Genomic DNA, 25704 nt, shown 5'->3' with positions numbered 1-25704 from the left:
GAAGGATCGGGCTTTTCTACCTTCACCCTGGCCCCACGTGCACCTGAATGTGGGGCGAAACTCCCAACGGCAGCTTCCCCCCCCCAACCTCCCAATCTGGGGCCCTTTATTCTCCGCCCCCCCCTCGCCTCAAGTCACGACTATCCCCTCCAGGGCCAGTTCTCGAGGAGCCTTTCCCTTCCAAGCCCTTAAGCCCTCCCGGGGGCGGGGGAATAATAAGAATAATAAATAAAAAAGAGGGGCTCGCTTTCGGTTCACGCGTTCATCCCGCTGGGTCTCCCGGGAGACGACTTTCCGCGGGAAGAGGCCAACGCCGCGGCCGCGGAGCAAAAAAAAAAAACCCGCTTCTTCCACGAGGGAACTCCCCGCCCCCCCTTCCTCTCTCTCTCTCCCGCCTGCCCGCCTCTTTCCCTCGCCACTTTCCAAGGATTTCTCTAAAGGACGGCGCGGGGGAGGGGAGGCAGAGAAAGGGAAGCGCCGGACGGGGCAGCGGGCGGCCCTTCCCACCCGGGCCCGGCGGTGGGAAGAGAGGGCGAGCCCCCTCCGCAAGCGGTGCTGCTGCTGCTGTGCTGCTGCGGACGCGTGTGAAACGAAGAGACGGGAAGGTGCCCCGCCGGGCTTCGAGGGATCGGCAGCCCTCAGTAGCTCCGTTGCAGCCCTTTCTACCCCACCCGCGGATCCCAATGCGATACGGATCCAAAGCCCAGCATCTCTGAGGAAGCCCCCTCCCCCCCTCACACACCCCTGGTCCCCTTCCCAAATTTCGGGTCGCCTCCCTGCCTTTCCTCACCCCCCGCCCCTCCGGGATGGCTCCTTCCTTTCTTCTCGGGCGCCGCGGGTTTCCCCTTACCGTAATGCTGTGAAAGATGCCCCCGGCCGTCGCTGCCCAGACGTACTTGGCGTCACAGTAGCCGACAATGGCGGCCTCCTGGCAGCAGCCATCGCACATCAGGTTATCCACGTAGCTCTGCCAGCCTGCCATCTTCGGTGGGTGGGGGGGCGGGGGGCGGAAGCCGGGGCTCGGCGGCAGAGGCGGGCAGGCGGGCGAGAAGGGGGGACGGAGGCGGCAGCCGGAGCGAGCAGCCCCGCAGCGGACAGCTTCTCTGCGCGGCGGCGGGGAGGCGGCGAGGCAGGGAGCGGGGGAGGGGACCGAGGGGGTGGGTCCACCTGAGGCGCTGGCGACTGCCGCGATGGCCGCCCGCCCGCTCGCTTTTTAATGGCCGTTCCCCACAGACAGCCGGAGCCGAGGCCACCAGGCAGCGCCCAACCGGCCCCGCAGCAAAGAACGGCGTCAGGAGGAAGCGCAGGAGGGGGAGACGGCCGGGGAAAAGGGGGGGGGGGGGAAAGAGTGCGGGCTGCCTCTCGCTTTTTGCTCTACCGCGGTTCCTCCGCTCGCGAGGATCCCTCCGCCGCCGGCTCCTGCCGCCGCTTCCCAACGTTGGGTTTGGGGCGGAGGGATACGCTGTTCTGCGCATGGGGGAGAGAGGAGAAGGAGCTGCTGCGTTGATATTATTAGTGGGGAGGGGATTGCCGGACCCCGGCTGGCTGTGTCTGCACCGTAGCTGCTTCTGCGGGCGAGGATTCGTGGCAGCTGCAGAGCAACTGAATGGGGGTAACGTGGACCGGAGGAAAAGGTGGGGTGGTCGCTTCCTGGGTGGGTGGGTGGGTGTGAAACTCTACCTGGATCAGCTTTGATCTCAGGCTTTGCTGTGCAGTGCTCCTCCTCCCTTTCAGCGCTGCTTTTTAAAGTTGGTTGTGGTCATGTCGGAGCTTTGCTACCCTTGGACACCTGCACGGCCAAACTTCCATTCTTGGGGGGGGGGGGTGTTTCCGTGTGGCATTGAAGGTTTTTGGGTTTTTTTGCATCCTTGCAGCTATTTCCAGCAAACAACGCTCTGACTAAGCGTTGGGGGTGAGGGGGGGAAGCGCTGATCTTAAATCCGAGTAAGAACAGTGAGTAACTATTGAGGGTGCAATATTGCGGATGTCTGCATAGGAATTCTTTGTATGCAGCGGCGCTTTCCGTGAACCCGTTAGTTAGGGTGATGCAAAAACTATTACTAAAGAAAAGCTATTTTGATTTCTAAATTATTGGTTATTCGTGTTAACCCTGTAAAAAGCATATGGACTTGAAATTAATTGCTCTCTGAAACAAGCTGTTCAACTTCAGGTGAGGTGCTTGCTTTCAAAAAAAGGTATGAAAGGATATGTTTGCAAGCTGAGGGTATCCCAATGTGGATTTCTTTTTGAAAAGCTTATAAGGAGATTGCCCCCCCCCAATAAATGGTTTATAAATATTGTCTGTTAAAAGAGCCAGAATCCATTGATTGTCTGAATAGCTAGGAAATAACCAAAGAGCATGCATTCTGAGATTTGTTTACTTTCTTAACTTTCCTCCATAAATAAATGGGGAACCTCTAATGAGAGAGAAAGCCTAGATTGTTTATGTACTCTGTTACTGGTTAATTTTTCAGCCCGAATTAGAACCAAACCTAGATCCTTATAAAATGGTAAAATATAGATGGATTTGTTCTATGTATCCCAGGATTGTCAGAAGGCAGAGGACCCTCCCATGTTCTGCCACCAGTGGTGGGTTTCAAAATTTTTTACTACCGGTTCTGTGGGTGTGGCTTGGTGGGCATGGCATGGCTTGGTGGGTGTGAAGGGAAGCATACTGTAAAATCTCCCTTCCCAATCCAAGCGAGGGTTACTGCAAAATCCCCATTTCCTACCCATCAGCTGGGACTTGGGAGGCAGAGAATAGATGGGGGCGGAGCCAGTCAGAATTTTTACTACCGGTTCTCCAAACTACTCAAAATTTCCGCTGCCAGTTCTCCAGAACTGGTCAGAATCTGCTGAAACCCACCTCTGCCTGCCACCCCATTCCTTTTGTGAGTCCCAGAGTAAGTAGGGGCAACATTGTGGTAACCTTTTTACATTTGGAAGGTACAGCAGGTAAAATTTGTGTCTAAAGTCTTGGAGAGACTTAGGGTTCCCATTTCATATCTTAAAACACTTAAAATCCCAACCAGAAATGAGTTCTGATTCTTTCCACTTAAGGAGTATGACACACATCCACACCCCAATTCACAAAAATGTTTGTGTGTGTGTGTGTATGAAATTTGTAGGATAACGTGTTGATTTATCCCATATTATTGTGAGTTTCCATTTCAATTTCTCATTAAAGTAGGAACAAATCATTTGTAGATTTGTTTCTTTGTTATACCAACTTTCCTTAGAGTAATTGCATTATCAATGATTGTGAAAGAGTGTTAGTCAGATATGAAACTTAAAAATACTTTGTACTTAAGCAAATTGTGGTTTTAAAGCTGTTATACTTGGCTGGAAGTACATTCTATTTTGCAATTAATTGAGATTACATCTAGGCCTCAGTCTTTATTAGATTGATAACTTTGTGAGAACCACAAACCACTTAAACCAAAAGACAGGCATGTAAGGTTTCCACTTGATGCAACTTATCCTATGACCAGAAAAGCAAAGGATTCAAAACAAGATTAAAACAAAATGGTCTAAAGAACTAACAGGGAATTCACAGTGTCTTTGTCCCCAGGTCTTTGAGAACAATCAAGTCTTCAATAATTTCCTAAATAACTTAAGAGTGGGAATCACATGAATTCTCCAAAGGATAGAAATTGTAGCTGAATAGGCACACTTCCTTAGTTCTACAAGATGTCATAATTGGACATACCCACCCTGCGAATGGACATGGATGCAGAGAAGTCCTATATATGCCAGCTCAGAAATAAATTCCTTTATTCCAAGCAACTTACTTTCAAATTAAGATGCTACAGGATTTCAGCTTTCATTGTCTCTTCAGTGCAGCACCAGAAAATATTTTTGAATATTTCTCCTTCAAATGTTTTTTCAAGGAGGAAAAGAAAATACACAATTTGTTGTCTATGCTGTGTTTTGTGCAATATGTTTATCACACAGTAGATTTTTATGTGACAGTATTGGAAATTAAACATATATAAAGAGCACATAAAAGTATAGATGAGATAGAGATCCTGTGTTCCAAAATGATCAGTGTATTTCCAATGTTAATTTTTCTAACAGTTCTTTGTAAACTGGGAACTAGTATGTAAGTAAACCTACACTGACTCTTTCCTTCAAATATGCCATCAATTTCAGCTACTATAATTAGCTTATGTTAGTTAGGCCAAGATTTCTTACTCATAACGTTAAATCATCATATTCCCCTAAATCAGTAACAATAATATCACTTAACAAGAGTGGATTTGAAATCTCTGGGTGGTTCATATTTATAGCACTTTCTTTGAGTAGCGCTCTTTGATACATTTAGGATTCACAGAAATGGTACAACTGTAACCAATCATTATCAGTAAAATATAATTTTAAAACAAGTTTAATAATATAACAGCAGTGTAGAAGTACTACATATATTGACTCAGTGACCTGAAAGAATCTAGTACAGTGATGGTAAACTTTTTCAGCACCGAGTACCGAAAAGGTTGCGCGGAAATGTCACACACGTGTGCTTGTTGGGACCATGCTCTAGAAAAGCCGAACTTCTGGATTCCAGTGCGCATGCGTGCCTGACGATCAGCTGGCAAGCATCAGCAGGCCGATTTTCAGCACTACCGCGTGCATGAAGGATCACTCCAGAAAAGCCAAACTTCCAGGTTCTGGCGCACATACGCACCTGACAATTAGCTGGCCGGTCTGCATGCGCATGCCAGTTTTCTGCACTCCCGCATATGCAAAGGACAGCTGATCATCATGCACACACATGCGCACTAGAAACCCGGAAGACAAACAGGCAAGGCTGTGCATGCCGGGCGACACCGCTTTGCGTGCCACTTTGGGCACATGTGCCATAGGTTCGCCATCACGGATCTAGTAGATTAAATGTCAGTAGAAATGATAGAAATAAAAGAAGAAAACTAGATAGCTCTAGCATTGGACGGTGGTTAAAAAAAAAAGATATTTTCCCCACTTGTAATTACACTGTCCCACAGAACCCCTATTGCCCTCTCACAGAATGCCAGTTGAGAAGAACTATTATAGCGGGTGCATTACATTAATTAAAAACGAAAACATAATATGGAGATAACCTTCAAGAAAGTCTGCAACAATAATTACAGCTCAGACCAGAAAGACAGGACAGGATGAGAAGGAATTTTTGTCTCTTTCCTGACCAAGCCCAGAAGAAGTGAGAGCTTAAAACTGGTTTGAGTCAAACCTGGTGACCTTGGGCACAGCCTCATATTTTTCTTGCCAAGCCTGTGTGAATGATTGTGCCTTTTGACACCTTCTGGGATACTTTTTCATCTTTCTAATCTAGCCTAACTTTTCTTGATGGCTTCCATCCATACATTAACTAGTAGGTGTGTCTGCAGGGGGGCAAGCAACAACAGTAGTGTTGTACTGGTGTGCCACAAGCTTTGTCCATTTGAGCATACAAAAGAGCCAGGGCTTGCAGTTGATGCTACTGTCATCATTTTGACAAGTACAGCAAATCCTGTAGACATCTTTGCCATCTAGTTCCAGATCTGTTTGGCACTTTGAGATTCTCCAAGGTCACTTAGGTGTTGTTTCGTACCTTTGGAAACAAAACCAAATAATCTTAAGAAGGAAATCACAGTTTGTTATGAATCATTAACTTGCCACTGAGGCCATTTGTTAAATGGATGGCCAAGGTAAAACTTGAACAATGGACTTTGCATCATTTGTTCTGGGATGCAAGCTGCATATGGCATATAAATACATGATACACCGGCATTTTAAAAAAATGAGAAGCATATTGAAAGATGAGAGGTGTTGGAACAGAAAATATAATGGGTGCTACCGAGGGAGAAAGGGTCTTGTTAATATACATGTACTTATATCAAATTTTGGATTCTGTTTGGACTGGAAGTTTTATTATTGTGACTGAATTAACAAGAGTTCCCAAACATGCTTTTTCTTTTTAAGTGCTAAGGCTGTTTTACATACATTTACATGCTAATTTTTTCTTTTTTAATTACTCTGTGTTTTTTTATAAGCACTAGTTCCCAATACTGTTCATGAAAGCAAGACTTTAGAACAGTGGGTCTCAACCTTCCTAATGCCGCGACCCTTTAATACAGTTCCTCATGTTGTGGTGACCCCCAACCATAAAATTATTCCTAAAACCATTGAAAATATGTGTTTTCCGATGGTCTTAGGGGACCCCTGTGAAAGGGTCGTTCGACCCCCAAAGGGGTCCCGACCCACAGGTTGAGAACCACTGTTTTAGAAGACTACTGTTTGAGAGATTATCAGAGGTAAGATACAAGAAGTAGGGTTACTAGATTTGGGCTGCCCTTAGATATCAGCACAGAGAAAACTTGTTGCTTCTATCTTGGGGTTCTCTGGATTCTTGCAGCCCAGATCAGATAGCTAGTTCTAGGTTAATCTGTATAAATTTAGTGAGATTATTATATGTACAAAAGTAGAAAGATTCGGCATTATACACAATGGAGGAATGGTTGATGAAGATAATGGAATTTGTGGAGATAGCTAAATTACCTTCCTTGATTACAGAGGAAACAATATGTTTATTGCTGACTAGAAACCCCCTATAGACATTTTACTCAAATGGGGAAAAAATGAACATGATTTATAGTTTTGATGATTAGAAAAAAGAGGTAATGAGAGTTTTTTTTCTTTTTGTAACTAAAGAATAAGAGATTATTCTGCATTTGTACTTAAAATTGGAAGTTTTATTTCTTTTCATTCTTTCTTTTTGCATTTTTTGTCTTCCTTCTTTCCTCTTTTCCTTTCTTTTCTACTTTTATAAATTTTTATCTTCAAAATTTTAAAACTCTTGATTCATATATTTTACCTCCCTATTTAGAGTTTCCACAGATGTAACCTGGGTCTTTCTGCATTTAAACATGGGACTTCTTTCGAACTATAAGCCTTTCTGATGATCAGCCATATTGTGCCTGTGCTGTGGCAAAGTAGAGAGTTTGGTCCTCTGCACAGTGTCCCCCCCCCCCCCCCCGAGATAGTCTTAAACATCACAATTGGTGATGGGGATGTGACAAACTGTTTTCTACTCTATCAACATCATTGGATAAAATGCTGATAGACCTACTCCTTTGCCCCTCCCCCCCACAAAAGAAAGGACACAGCTGCCAATTACAGTGAGATTTGTATAATTATACTGTTCTTTGTGTTGCATGCTAGAGAAGTATGTGTTCTGGGAGGCCTCATCCTCCCTCACCAATCTGCCATATGGAGGCAACAGTCACATAGTTTAGAAGATTGTTTTAAGAATTGCTAAGGTAATAGACATGGATTGCTTGAAAACTATAAATGTCTTATATAAATGGTAGGTATTTTGACATGTCATGTTAATAGCTTTTGTTTAATTAACAGACACAAAATAAATGTGATAGATTACCAACTACCTGCACACACTGCACATTTCAATGAATGTTCCTCATATATCTTCATCTTGTCCTCTAGCAAAATTCCATGCAAGTTGCTTATGATCTCCCTAAAAAGGTAGCCACATCTGAAATTCTGAGAACCTGTCCATTAGGAAGATGGTTTTCCTGGCCAGGTGAGCACAGCTGCCAACAAAGTACTAGCATAGCTGCCCTGCAAGACCCAGAAATTTGATTGGAAACAAGATTGGTTTTCTAGCATGTTGCTTTGCAACAGGCTAATTTCATTGTGGTTCTGTAAAAGAATCAACTAGAGCAGGAAATCTGGAAGCCTCTAATAGTATATTTGGCACTGTATGAACACTATGTCGGGATGTAGCTCCAGAATATGAATAACATGTACAACATAGAGAAAGGGGACAGGAGAGTTAACACATGACGTGCACGTGAACTTTGTGCTTCCTTGTACTGCCTGTCAGGAAGTGTGAACACATTGCCTGAAGAGGATGCGGCTTCTGGTCTCAGGACCCAAAGGTGCTTTTTCAAGAAGGCTGAAGAAGCTTCTTGGATGAGAAGCAAAACATCTTCAAGAAAAACCAGAAAGTCCAGATGACTCTTGAAAAAGCATCTTTGGGACAACCATGACCTGGATGACTGAGAATCTCCATACGCTGAGAATCTCCTGAGACACTTCTGATCTCAGACCTCAGGTTTCAAACCTGGTCTCAGGTTTCATCCTTGGCATCTCCAAGTAGAATTCAGAAAGGCTGTGGTCACATACTTCACGAGTCGCTATTGGTAGGAAGTACTGAGTGATAAAATCCAATATTTTACTTGAGTACATGCTGCACTTACGCCATGGTTTGTTTAAGCTGTGATTTGTTGAATAATTTACAATGGTTGGGTACATCCAATATTTTAAGCCAGCATTCAGCAAACTGTATTATGGCTTATTTCAGTGTACAAATACAGACAGCAAAATTTGATACCTGTAAGATGCTTGCAAACAGCTTGTCTAGGGAGCAGTCAGCAATTTTAAGGTTAAGCAATACTGTACAGTAAAATACAAATATGTAAAGCGCATCAATTCAAAGCCAAGTCAATAAAAGCATTATGCAAAGCTTGAAAAATCAAAACTTGAAACTCATTCAAGATGTTACAGTTGAAACCGGAAAGGGATGAAGGGCTAGAAAAAGAGAAAACCATTTAGGGTATCGGTTGGAATCTCGTATAAAGAAACTCTTCCATATTCAGAAGAAATTATCTCAAATTCTAAGGCTTTTTTCCTAATTTCGTACCACCCAGACATGTTGTGACAATTTCCAAAATTCCTCTCTAGAATGTTGAAAGGCGTTCTAGATCAAATCTTTTGGAAGGCACCAATTTAGAAAAAGTAGCTTTAGATAGCACAGTGCATTTAGCCCTGTGGAAGTTATGGGCATCTCAGTGGTTGAGATAAGGTCTCTCTTTTTTACTAATTTACAAATAAAATGATTGTAAGTCTAGGGCTACCTGTATTAAAAATTAAGCAAAAATACAGTAAGTGATGTGTATAGAACAGTGATGGCGAACCTATGGCACGCGTGCCCAAAGAGGCATGCGAAGCCATGTCGCCTAGCATGCGCGGTCTTGCCTGTTTGTCTTCTGGGTTTCTGGTGCACATGTGCGCACAACAATCAGCTGTTCTTTGCGCGCATGGCAGTGCCGAAAACTGGAGTGCCCCTGCACACCGGCCAGCTGATTGTCGGGTGTACATGTGCGCCAGAAACCGGAAGTTTGGTTTTTCTGAAGTACGGCCCAAATGAGTGCGCGTGAAGGTTTGCCATCACTGGTATAGAAAGTGCTCCAGACTCTTATTTCTTATACATGGACATACTTACGGTATTTCATCAGTGCTTTTGAAAGGTTATGCCTTAGGAGTAAATTGACCTAACCTTGCTCTGAGGCCATAGCTCAGCTATGTTTGCCATCGATAGAGGCCCCGGGTGTGGTCATTTTGCATTTCACTAAAACAAAAAGAAAATATTCTAGAGCTGTAATTGTAGTAGTAGACAATCCATGCTGCATATTTTTAAAATCCAAAAATGTTGTATTTTAATAAAATATATGATTTTTCAGTTGGCACTTCCATTTAAATTAAGGAAAACAAAAGGCAGCTTAGAAGTGTGAACCTAAAACTCTTTTTCTACAGGAGATGTAGAGCGATATAGACAGGAGGGCTTTCAAAGCTGGTTTTGAAAGATAAAACCAAATTTAGGGTGTGAGGCAGGAGATAAAGTTCAAAATATATAATATACTACAATGGATTTTGTGTGTAAAATATTAAGTTAAAGACTTCATATTTGTTGTGTTAACTTGAGTTATCCTGTGTATGTGTGCTAATTGGAGATATTGTTATGTGACCTAAGACATTTTTAGAGGATGTTGGAAAAAGCAATAGATCCCAACATTGGAGGGGAAGGATGGTAATTCACAGGAATTCAGGAAATTCGTCATTCAAAGAATTGTTTTAGGTTACTCATTTTCTACTAGGTTCGAACACTAGGTTTGAATCCCTAGTGCTGTGTAACGGGGTAAGCTCCCGTTACTTGTCCCAGCTTCTGTCAACCTAGCAGTTCGAAAGCACGTAAAAAATGCAAGTAGGAAAATAGGGACCACCTTTGGTGGGAAGGTAACAGTGTTCCGTGCACCTTTGGCGTTTAGTTATGCCGGCCACATGACCAGAGACGTCTTCGGATACTGCTGGCTCTTCGGCTTTGAAACGGAGATGAGCACTGCCCCCTAGAGTCGGGAACAACTAGCACATATATGCGCGAAGAACCTTTACCTTTGCCTTACTGATTTTCTTTAATAATGTGATGTCTTTATATCCAGGACAGGATATTTAGATATTTTAAATTGGCCAGTAAAGTTAAAAATGTCTGTTCAATTCCTTTTTCATATTCATTCTCCCCCCCCACACACACACACCAGTGGTGGGTTGCCCCCGGTTTGGATCAGTTCACAAGAACCGGTAGTAAAACCGGTGGGAGGCCCTGCCCACTGCCCCAGATGTAGTCCTTGGCAATCTGCGCAGAAACAAGGCGCACGCGATCCCGTTGAGAACCGGTAGTTAAGGTAAGCAGAACTCACCCCTGATACACACATTCTTTTCATTTAATTTTTGCCTATGTCAGAATGCTTAAATACATCTCAGTGTTTATCTGCAGTCTGGGTCTGTTTCACAACTACATTATTCTAGCATTACAATGCCTCTAGTCAATCTTCCCTCTGTGGCTCTTTCTCCTGAGAGATAAGGGAAGCACAAGGCAAGGTAACCAGCATAGATGCCCACAGTGGTTTTTTCCACCACCTGATTTATAGCCTTATTCTAGGCATTTTCTAAATTGGATGTTAAAATTTATAATCATCATATCCTGGTTACTGTGTGGTTATTTGGACATTCAATAATATATTCAAATCTATGAATAATACATGCTATGTTTGATCAGCCACATACATAAATTGGAATTTGCTGGCTTGTGCAGAATCCCAAGGTTTGTAGGCATACCGATTAATCTTTGGTAAAACGATGATGACTAAAACAAATTGCAGGGATATAAAAATGACCACACCCATGACATCATTATGTAAATACAGGTAATCCTTGACTTGCAGCCATTATTGGGACCAGAATTCTGTTGTTAAGCAAGGCAGTTATTAAGTGACACCCGATTTTACAATTTTTTTGCCACGGTTGTTAAGTGAATCCCATCACTGCTAAGCAAATCTGCCTTTCTCCATTTTGTTAGGGAAGTGTGCAAATGGTGATCACATGACTCTGGAAAGCTGCGACTGTCATAAAACTTGACAGTTGCCAAGTGCCCAAATTTTGATCATGTGACTGGGGATGCTGCGACAATCATAAATGTGAGAACCAGTCATAAGTCATGTTTTTCAGTGCCATTGTAACTTTGGTCACTAAAAGAATGGTTGTAAGTTGAGAAGTATTTTTACCCCAGTTACCCACACACACACTGCGAAATCTTATGCAAGTTTGCAAGTTGTAGCGTTTGGATAATTATGTCATTGTGAAATTTGTACTGCATGCATCCATGGTCAGAGGATGCCACAGGGCTGTTAAAGGAGACAATGACAAAAGCAGTGTTGCACTGATGTAGTACACCCGACTCCTTTGAATATATATCAGGATACAGGTAGTATTCAACTAATGACCATAATGAATACTGCCCATTATGATCTCATGTTGTGATGGTCATTAAGCAAGGTGCTTATATGATCACCTAACTTAACAATACCCATCCGTGCTCTCCCCATTGTGGTCATTAAGTGACCATGTTAGTCATTAAGTGGAGCATTAGATACCTTGGGGGGGGGAGATTGGGAGGCTCACCTTTAAGATATGTTATTCCATTTGACCTCTACCTGGTCAGTCGTCATTCCCTTCCCTTTAGTTGTTATTTCAGTATTTTGATTTGCTGCCTTCTATGTTGCTTTTCCTAGATGCTTTCATTCCAAATGCATAATGGAAAATTGGAGGGCATTTTTCTTTTCCAAAAAAGAAATTCTAGATTGAAATATATTCTTCCTCTGTATATAAGACTGGACCCATGCCATCCTCATTGTGGGTGAGCAGTCCTCTCTGTAGAATGTTGCCTTTAGACAATTCTGAAGATGCCCTCAACAGCATTCAGAGGCTAGAGAAGGTAGTTTCTTTGTTTCCCATAAACACTTTCTTTAACTCAGAAATACACCCTTCAATGGCAGTTTTTACTGTGACAAAAAAAGTTGTTTACTACTGGAGAATAATCATATTAACTGTACTTATTTAAACTAAGCAACATAACTATTTAAAATTAATCAAACTTAATTTTTTTCCTGACTCCACCCACTACTTTGCTGGAATGTGATCCATGGCATGCTACTTTAAAACCAGTTTGATCTCAGAGCAAAAAAAAAAAGGTTTGCAATCCACTGTAATTTTCCTTGCTCTTTCCTTTCCCGATTATTAAGAGCAATTAACTGTTGAGATTATTCAAAAGCAAATACTGTTAATACCTTTGTAATTGTGCTTTTTCTCCCTTCTAGTGTTTTATGCCTATTGGTTGAGAAGATTGGTGCTTTCTAACAATTGATGAGCTTGCATACAAAGTTACTGTGCAGTGTGTAGTTACTGTACACCAAGCTGCTAGACTAGAATTCTTCTCCCAAAAATAGGAACTTGTTTGCACATAATGCTGAACAATGATTAATGCTTACAAAACAAACGTCTGCAAATCTTTGTATTGTACTTTTTCATTTTTTCCTTTAAGTTGCAAAATACGCAACAACAGCCTCAGAAGTATTCAAATTTATTTTTTATTGTTCTTTTATGGGTCATTTAAATGTAACACATCCAGAGTTATTTGTGAAACAAACCTTGTCTTTGAAAAAAAAAAACAATTTTAGTATTCAAGAGCTACAATAAGCTGTGCTTAATCATATGTCCATATGTCATTTTAACTATAAATTGTAGACTAATGTTATATGGAAACTTCAGTTTTCTACTTTCAGATATTTTTTCCCCCATGTTAAAGCATTTGATCGTAAGAACTCCCACTTGCTAATTGAGTAGGACTATGCAGAAACTACATTTTCGAATGTTCCATTCTAACCCTCCAATTCCATTCTAAGCATTTTCTAGTTCGAGAATTCTGTGATGAAACTTCCCTAGATTTCCCTGTGAGAATTAGGCCTTTGTGTAATCTAATCCTTTTTAAAGCCATCAAAACATGTGGCTGTCAACATGTTTTGGTTTGTTTCCCTGAGTAAATATGTTACGTAAAAATAATCTCACTGCTTGTCAACTTGGTTTAGTATTACAACTTTTCTCCATCTGATCTATGTACGGTTTAATAATTGTCATATTTCCAACTACTTGTATTAAGAAAAGCCCTTCCCAATATCTTTATTTTTCTCTGGTTGGTTTTCTGTTAGATGAATTCATGCATAGACATATGGATGTATTCAAGCGCTTATGCCTGAAGGAAAGGTGGAACTCTACATGGTATTCTAAAGATAGCTGTTTTGCAGATCTATATCACAGCTATTATTATTAACCTAAAACAAGTCAGCCCTTTTTCCTAGACCTACAGCAGAAAAGTGGGATAATGAAGGAAGACAAAGCATACCAATCCAGATCTGGATTTGTTTCAAGCGTATAAATGGACTTTCAAGCATATAAAGAACTGAAGATCCTGAAGGATGGTCAATTTTCAATTCTTGTTTCATTCACTGTATACTTTTTGAACTGGTGTGTTGTCTGTGAAGCACACATTTAATCCTTTTTCATAGAATTACGGGCATTTTTGTTTTCCCTCCTAGTGTAAAAATATTATTTGGTATTTATAAATCGACATAATATTGCTCCTTTACCCCTATTTGTGAACAGCTGTTGGTGTTTTGTCTTTTTTACAGACTCCTCAATTTCTGGTTCATATTGTTGAAAGTCAAGATTGTGGGAAACTCTTGTCAATTTCACTTATACATGGAGGAACCAAAATTTAGTAATTAAATTGATATGCTTGTCTTCTAAGCTTGTCTCTTCTGGAAGCCTGGAGGGAGAGAGGTGGATGATAGTAATCCTTCTCAGAGGTCACTGGGGACTTGAAACTACCAGGGACTTACATAAATAAATCAAAGTGGATGCTGCCTATTTTGTATCATCATCTACTGTAATGACTGATGGCTATCCAAAATGTACAGTGCAGCCTCCAGAAATTCAAATTGCACATCCCTGCTGTAAGCCAGGTGAAATTATCCCATAGCACAATAGGTGAACTTGGTTACTGTAGCCAATGTAGTTATTGTGAGTCACTGGACCCTGTTCTCCACCGTCCAAATTAAAACAGTGGGGAAGTTTTTATTTATGATGTATTTAAAATAAGCAAAGGGATGATAATTTCAACTGTGCATTAAATGAGGTGGGATAGGATTCCTAATGATTGACATTCTTACAAACCTATATATGATTTCAGCCTGGACATTTTGTTTTTTGAGTTCCCTGTAAAATGGAGTCTAAAATAATAAGGCTGACTATATTAGACCTTTCTTTTTTTTGCTTTGTACCTTTAATGTATTAAGTGAGTGCATGTGGTGCTTTGTTGTGCTTTAATTAGGTTTGGAAAGAAATTTGTACAATCTAGATAAACGCATGAAACAAAGCCTAATAGTTTTCTCATTTGTTCCTTATTTTGCATCACAGTTTTCCACTCAAATAGTGAGCACACCAATGTGTGCATACATTAGAGAAAATGCTTACAAAACCATGTATAATAAATCAAATTGCATATAAAAACATGTGGCTTAAAAGAAAACTATTCATCAATATGCCAATTTTCCTGCTGGAATTTTGTTAAGTAATTTGGAATTGGCTGTAGAAATTGAATGAAATAAAATTGTGGCTCTTAAGAAATGAAAATTGTAGAAAATAAAGCCATCTGACTTAGCTGTACTGAACAGATTGCATGGTATTATTAACTAGAACCATTTATATTACCTTTGGATTGTTCTTGTAAATTTTGCAAATAAGAGCAATATATTTTAAAATTACACTGGCATTAAAGTTCCAGTTCTTTGCCATGAATTTTAGATATTAAATATTTATCATAACATTTAACAATATTTATAAATGTTCTTTGTGGCTGAGAGAGACAAATTAAGAAAAGAACTGGAGTGATTAAAAGTTTTGTTTTGTATTTCTGCAATGAAAGTGAATATAAACATTCAGAAGCTAATAACTGTTCTGCCCTTGGGGACATGCATAACTTTGTTTTGGGGCCAGGTGGAATGGGGAAAAATCAATAATTTTTTTACCATAAATATTGATTATTTTAGAAATCATAAGATGATTTCTAGTGAAGTGAAGATAATGATGCTAAATTGTTTATAAAATGTATGTGAGGTGATCTGAGATGACCAAAGAACAGCAGATCCTGTTATAAATATTCATGGATTTGAGTCAGAATGTAATCCAATTTTTTTTTATTCCTATTTTTACCATCACTATTCTCCTCCCATGGAATCGGTCCTCCCATGTCAAATTAAAAATCTGTTAATGTTACGGGGATATTAAAACATCCTTAAACTTTGAAAGGCAAGAAGGCATTAGGCTCATAGACGGGATTTTTTCCACCCTTTTATGGAATCTTAACGTGCTTTTAGTTTTACCTCATTTTCTACATTAGTTTGCGGTATAGTTTCTGATATTCCTAAACCACATTGTTTCCTATTTCCTATATATTGTTTACCACAAGTGGTTTTCAAACTATAATAGTTGAAATATATTTAACGGGCTGTACACATTTTTGCTCACACTGGTGGTTTTACTTTGAAGTGGTCATTATCTCAAGGAAGAATTAACGATTAAGAACATTATAACTATTCAGGATGATTCTGTGCTGCTAATTACATAATTAAAGGCTGTTATATTAGGACTGGAAGCAGAATGGAAGAGAGAAAATTATTTGCTTTGGACTACATAAAAAACCAAAAAAAAAATATATTGTATTCTTCAAGTGACTTTGCCTCAGTTATCCTATAACACTAGTTTGAAATAATCCACTCTGAAAATTTATTGTGAGTAGAGCTGATAGTTATTGTTTTGAATAAGGGCTATATTATAGAAATAATCCTTGTTTGGCAACCACAGTTGGGACTAGAAACTTGGTCATTAAGCAAAGTTTTCACTAATTGGAACATGGCTGTGCTTATGATCTTACTTCAGTTTTCCTTTGCCTGATAGACATGTGAAGGTTATAAATGTGAAGTTTGGTCATAAAGTTGCTTTTTCACCATCACTATAACTGAGAAAGGTCACTAAATGAAGCAATCTCATGAGGTCACTAAATGAGGACTATCTGCTAATGTACAAGTCAAGCTCTTCATTTAGTTTATAATGTTAAGAAGAGGTTTTGTGCTGTGTTTGCATTTAATTATAAAGTAAAATATTTGTTGCTTTTCTTCTTTTTATACTTTTCTTTATCCATATATGATGAGAACAGGAATTTCTTTTTCTAATTTGTGGCAAGTTAGAGTTTTCATCTAAACATTCTGCTACCCTGGTGAGCAAGATACATGGAAAGAAAATATTTATGCTTATTAATATAAATTGTGTTTTGTCATTACAGTGTAGTGCATCTAGTATGTGTGAAACTTTTCCTGGCCTCTGAAAGTATGTACAATAATCAAATGAAGGATTAGACTTTAAAAATAGAATTGTGTTCTGAATAAAGACAGCAGTTTTCATTCTGCTTCTTCAAGGGATAAAGGTATTAAGCACACGAAGTAGTGAACAATTGGGTTAAATAAAAAACCACATTTCTCTTTTTCTATATTATTTTTCTTAAGTTTTATTATAAAATAAAAAAATAGAAAAAGCAGAAGTTAGGAAACTAAAAGAAGAAAGTACAAAAAGAGAGGAATAAAGCGGTGATTCCCAAGTGTTTTAGTGTAGAATACAAATATACACAAAAAACAACTCCTCAACCTTTTTACATTTTAAGCCATTTCTATAACAAAATCATTCTATCCATCAAAACCTCAACTTTTTATTTCTTTCGGTTTCGAGCAAAAAATCCAGAAGGGATTTCCAAGTAGAAACAAAACAAGATAAATTCTTCTCTTTAATTAAAACACATTCACCGTCTCCATTAACTCCATTACTTTTGTCATCCACTTTTCCATTGTGGGAATTAGTGTATCTTTCCACCTTTGTGCATATAAGATCCTTGCTACTGTCAACATATATAATAACAAAGTTCCAAATTTCCTTTCAAGTTCTTTGTCTATTAGACTTAAAAGGAAAAGGACTTCTGGTTTCAATTTTGTATTTATTTTAACACTCTAAAGGCCACATTTCTCATGGATAATGATTTGGCAACTGATGCATATTCTGAAAGTGTTCCACGGCCTGCCTCTCATCTTATTGCTAATTCAGATTGAGTCGTGGTCAAGATGCAAATAGTCTTTTATGTCATTCAACAAGAAAGACTGTTCTAGCAGCCTACTAACAAAACGGTTGCTGAGTGCCATGTGCTATCTGTGGTTTTCTCAACCCAGTCAGTACTAGGTAGGAACCGTGAACATGCGATAACTGTAAAGTAGTATACTTATTTAAAGTTTAAATAAACATCAATGTATAATTTATACTGTAAGGAAACCTAATGCCAAAATTATTCTGGTTATTTAATAAAATATAGTATTCTAGGATAGGCTTGGAAAGATGTCCTCTTGATCACAACATGCCTGTATATCATAATTAGACAAACTTTCCTGATATTTTTACTCTATAGAGCTTCATACCTGCCTGATCCTTGGCTAGAAATTCTGAAAACTGTAATCTCAGCCCTTATGGATCATAGCAGTTTTGTGAAAAGTGAATGTGAACGCTGGAAAATCCATGCCATGATTGCCATTGACATGTTGAGCAGAATGTGTGCAGGAGCTAGTACGTTGGCTATTGTTGGTAGGATATACAGTATGTCACATTGTAAAATCCCCTTTTTAAATTCAACTAGGTGATTTAGTTGCAAAATGTTTCATGGCTATTTGAATCAGTCAATATATTTTAGCAGGGAAGGAAAAAAATAATCTTTCTAGCCTTTGATATCTTATTTTAAATCGTATTTAATTGCAGACAGACTAGAAAGAATAGAATAACAGAGTTGGAAGGGACCTTAGAGGTCTTCTAGTCCAACTCCCTGTTCAGGCAAGAAACCCTATATAATTTCAGACAAATGGTTGTCCAATCTCTTCTTAAAAACTTCCAGTGTTGGAGCATTCAAAATTTTTGGAGGCAAGTTGTTCCACAGATTAATTATTCTAATTGTCAGGAAATTTCTCCTTAGTTCTAGGTTGCTTCTCTCCTTGATTAGTTTCCATCCATTGTTTTTTGTCCTGCCCTCAGGTGCTTTGGAGAATAGCTTGACTCCCTCTTCTTTGGGGCAACCCCTGAGATATTGGAACACTGCTATCATGTCACCCCTAGTCCTTCTTTTCATTAAACTAGACATACCCATTATTCCAGCAACCTTTCTTTATATGTTTTAGCCCCCAGTCCCCTAATCTTTGTTGCTCTTCTAATTTGATTTAATTTTGAACAGGATTGTATGTATGCCATGCAAAGCTACATTCTTAGGTCGTGTCCTGTTGCCAGTTGCTTCCCAGCAAACTTTTTGAAATTCATAGAGCTGCAAATGTATTGAAAATGAACCTGAGCCTCAGTCAACATTCTCTTCACAATAGTTGCAGGACATCTACTGCTTTGAATTACATAACTGGGCGATCTTTCTGTGGAAACCAAGGTAACTCATAACATAGCACAATAGGTACTCCTCAATTGATGACCATAATGGAGCCTGGCCATTCTGGGTGCAAGTCAAGTTAGTCACAAGTCATGTTGGTTGTAAGTCTGGTTGGTCATGTGACCACCTGATTTTGTTGTTTTCTGTGGTGGTCGTTCAGCAAACACTGTAGTTTTTAAGCAAACCGATGGTTCACCGTGGGCGTGGTTTTGCCAAAAAGCAGAAGTAAAGGCCAGCTTTTTGCAAAGCCATCGTAAAATGCAGTCACATGACTACAAGAAGCTGCGAAAGGCTGTAAATGTGGTCCAGTTGCCAAGTGCCAACGTTTGGTCATGTCCATGGGGAGGGGGAGAATTATTGGAACTTCAAATCTGGGTCGTAAGTAGCCCCCAGGCAGGTCCATCGTAACTTTAAATGGCTGTAAGTCAACCTGAACACCTTCCATACATGTGGTCCAGAGGTGCGTTTCAGCAGGTTCTGACCAGTTCTAGAGAACCGATAGCGGAAATTTTGAGTAGTTCGGAGAACCGATAGTAAAAATTCTGACTGGCCCCGCCCCCATCTATTCTCTGCCTTCCAAGTCCCAGCTGATTGGGAGGAAATGGGGATTTTGCAGTACCCTTCCCCTGGAGTGGGGAGGGAATGGAGATTTTACAGTATCTTTCCCCTGCCACGCCCACCAAGCCACACCCACAGAACCGGTAGTAAAAAACATTTGAAACCCACCACTGATGTGGGTTTAGTGTTCAGAATTCTTAGTAATGAACATGCTAGTTGGGAATTCTGGCATGGAATGCAGCCAGATTCGAAACAAATGCTCTGTTGCAGTAATAGAGTACCTCTCTTAATCCCCTCCTCTCCCCCCCCCTTGATGTTAGATGCCTTCTCATTTTTAAAAGCAAGAACACTTCATGTTTAGGGGCTTCATTACTTTTGAGATACAAACAACAAAAAGCAGGAGGTTAGAAAGAAATAAGAACTAAGGATAATAATATAACCTTCACATTTATATTTTCATTTCACATTATTAGATGCAGGAGAAATGCATTGATCTTCAATTTGGTACACTTCAAATACATTAAGCTATAAAGAACTGAAGAAGCTTCTTGGATGAGAAGCAAAATGCTTTCAAGGAAAAAAACCCAAGAAAGCTCAGTTACCTTTTGAAAAACAACTCTGGGACAGGCATGACCTGGATGATTGGGAATCACCATACTTTTCCAGCCATCTTGATCAATGATCTGGCAAGTTGTGGTCCAACATGTCTAGAGAGCATAGGTTTGGCAAATGTATGAAGAGATTCTTCAGATGTTTCCCATCCTAGGTTGTTAGTGCACAGGAGGTCGCACTATTTCAGTTCAGAGGTGCTTGGTATGCCTTTTGGTGGCCTGCTCTGTGGTCCTTAGCACAAATAAATAGGTCATGCGTTTGTCTTTTGTCTGAACAGTTTGATTTCTTTGGCCAACAAACAGTATAACTGAAATTAAATACTTCAGAGAATTCCAGCTTAGTTAATAATTTCATAACTAGCTGCATTGTTCTCCCTGTATCCGTCTGCTCAGATCATAAATTAGCTGTGAATGCAAGGCTTGGAGAGTTTTTCTTGCATGTGCAATTAAGTGTTATTTAACAAAGATAATGCCAATTTCCAATCGGAATGTCTTCTTGAAGTTCAGAATTAAAGGGGTGTTGAAGGAAGCTTTGCATATCATTACATTTATTACCATGGCTAATGTAGTTCTGCTCAGTCTTGCTGAAACCAACAATTCATCTGTAATCAGTCAGTATTCCCAAACCTCATTTAGCTTAAAGAACAACAGCAGTAATAAGTTTTTATGGCCACTCAGATGCTTAATACTGCTTAATCAGTGTTATCTCTGACTCCCTTCGGCAGCATGGGTGGGAAGAGGACAACAGTAAAGTGAGCAGAGATATATTGTTGCACATAATTTCATGGGATGAAACTCTAGCCCACTTATAGCCATGGTTCAAATCCCTTGGGTATTGAATGCACAGTCTGATGAAGTGCCCTGTTTCTCTCTTTTGCTTTCCCATCCTATTAAATGGTTAAAGTCTAGCCTGTAAATAAATCCTCTGCTTGGGAGAAACCACAAGCAATCTTCGTCTCTGAGCAGAAAAACTCCATAATAAAAAGTGTCTCCATGGCTCTGTTTACAGTGACTGCTTGAATCAGCAACATGTTCTGTGGTTAAGTTCTTTCTGAATTAATTTTTCTTCTCTTAGCGGTTGTTAAACCCAATCATATGCAAGCTTATTTGGAAATGATTCTTATTAGCTTCAATAGGAAAACTTGCCTGACTCTTGTATAATCTTATGCATATTTATCCAGGAATACTCTGCTGAATATGGTGGGGTTTATTTCTGTTCAGGGGATTGCAGAATTGTTCTTGTAAATCACCTTTTAATCAACCAAAGGAAGAAATGTTCAAGGCAAGTCTTTCAGGTGTTCAACTTCCATTATGACAGCAAAGCGAATAATCTAGGGAAATAATAAATCCATGCAAATGGAAGGCTTTCTTTAATTGCTTGCACCAATAGCCCATTACAGAGCGAAGGCATTTGTACAGTGCTGATTTGTATAATAACCTTGTGTTTTGACAAAAGGAAGCTTCTACATGAACTTTCTTTGGGAGTTTACTTTTAGTTGTTTATTGAATTTCTACAATGCCCACGTCACCTAAGTGACTATTGACAATATACAACTCCATAATAAAACCATATAAATACAGGAATAAAAGCATAGGTTAAAAACCATTTTAAAAAGTTAAAATTTACAAGTACAATCAGGTTTCTTATTTCAGAGTTCTGTTTCCTTGCGGAACCCATTCTCATAAACAGGAATCGTCATAGCTTATGCAGTACAATTTTGTAAAAGATAAACAGATCACTTGAAAATTATTTGGGAAATACTGACCTGCTTGCTTATGACAACTGTTCTGTTGATGAAGAAATGGGAAGAACCCATACATATTTTTATCAGATATTTTGCTTTCCCAAGGCAAAGACTGGTGGCAGACAGGTTTAGCTCTGCCAACTTTTGCCAATTTTTATAATCTGCCTGCCATATCTTGGAAAATGTACATTGTGTGGACATCAGTAAGTCGTCTTCCTTAAAGGAGTTGCTCTGGAATGTGTGCCTTTTGCGTATCAATTTTTTCCAGAATTTAACTTGGTTAGTGGAGTTTGTGTTTGATGAGCAGAAGGTGGCAGAAGGAGTCAATAATAAATATTTCTGGGTAGGGCTTTTCTGAAGCTTTGATGAGTTTTCAGTCAGTGCTGACTTCTCTGAGTGAGGGAGACCCAGCTGTGATGTGAGATGAAGTGATAAAAATGAACAACCAGTTTAAAAAGCAAGATAGTAAATAAAAATTGCAGACACGTTATTTCTGAAAGCCTTTCATACTATCTCTTGGTGATGCGATGGCTCAGTGGTTAAGACACTGGGTTTGTCAGCTTTCCTCGAATTCAAGATCTGAGCATCGTGCAACAAAGTGAGCACCCATTTTCACCCAGCAGTTCAAAAGCATGAAATGCAAGTAGATAAATAGTTACCACTTTGGTGGGTAGAAACAGTGCCTCATGACATCATGCTGGCCACACGACCGTGGAAATGCCTTTGGACAGCTGTGGCTCAACAGCCTTGAAACGTAGATGAGCATACCCCCTGTAGTTGGCAACAACTATCAGAGTAAAATCTACAGGGACTCTTTCTTCCTTCCTTTTATATTAATTTTTCTAAGATTTCATCCCTCAAAGATAAAAGTATTTACAAGTAAATAAGGCCTTTGTTACTGGTGCTTACTTCTAACTGTGTATTTGAGATCGGGTGGGAGGAGGGGAAGATGGAATGAAGGAGACCCCCAGGGAAAATTAAATAATGTCTCTTTTTCCAATGTTCACATTAACAAAAACACTGAAAAGGTTTCAAATCTGAGTATCAATTTTCTTGATACTGTACTTTAATTACAGATACTTATCACTTAACAACTGTACTTAGCAATCGAAGTTATGACCCAGGTCCCCAGAGCTACTTTATGACCTGTTTTCAAAGTTATGATGGTCGAAATGTACACACACACACACACACACACACACACACACACACACACGGTCTCATGATTGCATTTTGGCAGCCAGCTTGCATTTACTGTCACTTACAGCATCCCATGGTATTTGACCACAATTTTTGTCAGGTTTTGTCAATTTCTGGTGTTTACTTCTGGTTTCTGGCAAAAATACTCATTGTGGGAAATGGTTCACTTAACAATTGTAGCATTCATTTAACAACCTCTGTGTTCACCTAACAATTATGGTGTCCACTTAATGATGACTGCAGAAAGATTGGATGTAGTCACATTTAATGAATGAGATGATTTAACAATCATAATTCTGTTCTCAGTAATGGTTGTAAATTGATGACTACCTATATCCACATTTAATTTCTCTTCATATGGACAGTATTTTCTTTGCTGAAATAGTGTCATTGTGATGATGATGATGATCGATACATGAGAATTCCATAGTTTTCTCTACTCAATTTGCTTTCATGTATGAATGTAACCGGTGGCCCTATCACAGTCCTCCATAGTTGTGGAATTATGCAGGAATAGCAGTGAGTTTGAGTGATTGCTCATAAGCTTTGCATGCAGAAAACGTCAGATTTGGACCTTGATGTCAAGATATGAAATCCAGGGGAGCAACTGATGTGTAGTATGGACAGTACTAAGCTAAATGAACTTTGAGGATGATTAAGAGACTGGAAATGTAAGTCCATAAAAGAGAAATTATGGAAACTGAGAGTGTTTAGCCTTGAGGAGAATGAGAAAGGATATGATAGACTCTTAAAATTCCTGAAGGGATGTCAGGAGGAGGCCAAGAGACATTCTGTGCTGACTTAGAATTTAGGATATGACATACTGGTCTTGAATGACAAGAAGCCACATGCGGGTTAGATATTAACAAAAGCTTTCTAAAGGTAGTTCCAGATACTTCAGATACTCAGATAATAGGGAGGACATACAATTTATATCCTCTGCAGTTTACTTTAATAGTTCAATCTTCCCGTTTCCATGTGGTGAAATTTTGAGTGCTTCTAATGCAGTTTATGAAGGTCTCTGCATAGCATGTTGAGCTGGTTTGTTTCTGGTATGTTCGAGAATGGCAGAGAATAGAGGAAGTAAAATGGCAATCTCTTCTTGTTTGCTCTGTATTTCCAAATGTCCAAAGTTGCTGAGATATGTCTGTATAAGGTGGCTGTTAAACTATTAAGAGATAACATATTGTTAACTCAATAAAAGAGGGCAGTGCACTTCACAAACTGTTATCACTTACTCATACTCCTTCATTTGATAGTGAGTTTCATAGGCTTTTCTTCTTTTGTGGTATACTATGTAGAAAGTGAAAAACAAATGCAATTCAGATTTTTAAAATACTTGGAATCTGCAGATTTTTGTCTGCAAATTTTAAAAAATCATACTGCTAATTACGAATGTGACAGGTTTATATAATATGATTAGTATTGCATTTAATGAATTATCAGCAACATACCAAAAATAAATATCAGCCCAGGTTATATTTATTTTCCGTACTACTGCTTGTTTGGGAACTTTATTAAGATGTATTTAGAGTACATTATTTTCCTTTGTTTTTCTGCACATCCCTATTCAGAAGTATGTTAGATTAAACCTAATGAGGGTTTGGTCTCAGATGAATGTGAAATAGTCTATTGGAAACTTTTACATCCTTGAAAAGGTCATTTTTCTTACCTTACGGAAATATAACTACAGCTCTTTGGAAAATACCATCAATGGCCTCTTGAATACTGTCCTCCCAAAGGCCCCATGACGTGTTTGTCTGACTGTGGAAATTTCCCAAACAAAGGCAGAGAATCTGCTGTTGGGCTCAGCATCTTCCTGCCAGCTTCTGCTACTGGCAAATTCAAGGTTCAGGAATCTTAGTCTCAAAAAGGCCTCAAGGGATTGTGTCAGCAGAAGGGCAGCAAATCTCACTGATCTTGCTGCTCTCCATTTTTGTTCATGGGTAAACATAACTCCACCGTTTGGCTGAAACAGTCTCTCTGTCAAGTTTCGAGGTCGTCTCAAATAAATTGCACTTCAAGCTGCATTTACTCTAGTGCTGACACTCTCCTTCTTGGGGCTGCAAGAGGAGAATCCTGGGAAATGGTTTTATTAAAAATAATTTTCCTAAAAGTTTCAGATAGAAAAAGAAAAAAAAGGTAGTGGAAAAAGTATAAGAAAGCAAGGGGAGGGAAGGAGGGAAGGAAGGAAGAAAAAGAAAGAAAGAAAGAGAAAAGAAGAAAGAAAGAAAGAGAAGGAAAGGAAAGGAAAGGAAAAAAGGAAAGGAAAGAAAGAAACCCCACCCTTCTTCTCCCTTCTTAGGAAAGGTTTTTGTGACCTTTTTCCTGCTTCATTTCACTTACCTGCTTACTGCTGATGTGTCCTTCAGCACTGCAGCTGTTGGTCAACTGATTGCTTTTCCAGTAGCTTACATTTTAACCTGGAGATAAAATCCAGATCTTCTGATTGTTTGTTGAAACTTAAAGAAAAGAGGCAACTCCCCAAAAATGTGTCAAACCCATTGCTGTGACAAATTTGCTGACAGTGTTAAGCATCTACCATTAAATGACAGCCATCTGACGTTGCTTCTTTTTTTGTTCTCTTTTAGATATTTTACTTTTACTGAGAATCGGACAGAGCAACATATCTTAGAATTTCAAGATGGACTTGGCAAAAGCAAATGATAAGAAATCTCTCATTTGAACTGTTGTATGTGGATGCATGATGATCTGTGAATGTGATATTAAATAATGTAAATAATTGTGGGATAATGTTGTAAGAAAGATTGTTGATGCATAATTATCAATCAACTTCCATTCTGGCTTGGTGCACATTTTTCACAGAATAAACTCTTTGAACTTTGTACTT

The 25704-nt window shown here is 39.4% G+C and overlaps 1 protein-coding gene and 1 long non-coding RNA gene across 5 annotated transcripts in view; one reads left to right on the top strand and one right to left on the bottom strand.

Annotated features, from left to right (window-relative positions):
- PFN2 (profilin 2) overlaps positions 1–1608 on the bottom strand; it is a 9629-nt gene extending 8021 nt beyond the window's left edge. For 2 of the 4 annotated variants that reach the window (XR_015728589.1, XM_034439256.3), the window contains exon 1: positions 851–1608. Coding sequence is in view for 2 of the 4 variants with exons in the window: in XM_034439256.3 (XP_034295147.1) it covers positions 851–982 (132 nt within the window). In the remaining 2 variants the exon portion in view is untranslated. Of the gene's footprint in view, positions 1–790 lie in introns of all 4 variants that reach the window. The other 2 variants (XR_015728588.1, XM_060682985.2) reach the window with 1 other exon arrangement.
- On the top strand, positions 1495–25704 carry LOC117678293 (uncharacterized). Its single transcript, XR_004594978.3, has 2 exons — positions 1495–1634; positions 25445–25704. It is a non-coding gene; the product is annotated as an uncharacterized LOC117678293 (long non-coding RNA).

This window comes from Pantherophis guttatus, chromosome 6 (genome assembly GCF_059756535.1).
Source record: "Pantherophis guttatus breed Tessera chromosome 6, ASM5975653v1, whole genome shotgun sequence".
NCBI classification, from domain to species: Eukaryota; Metazoa; Chordata; class Lepidosauria; order Squamata; family Colubridae; genus Pantherophis; species Pantherophis guttatus.
The sequence above is the reverse complement of the archived record's forward strand: the minus strand, read 5'-3'. Positions and strand labels throughout refer to the sequence as shown.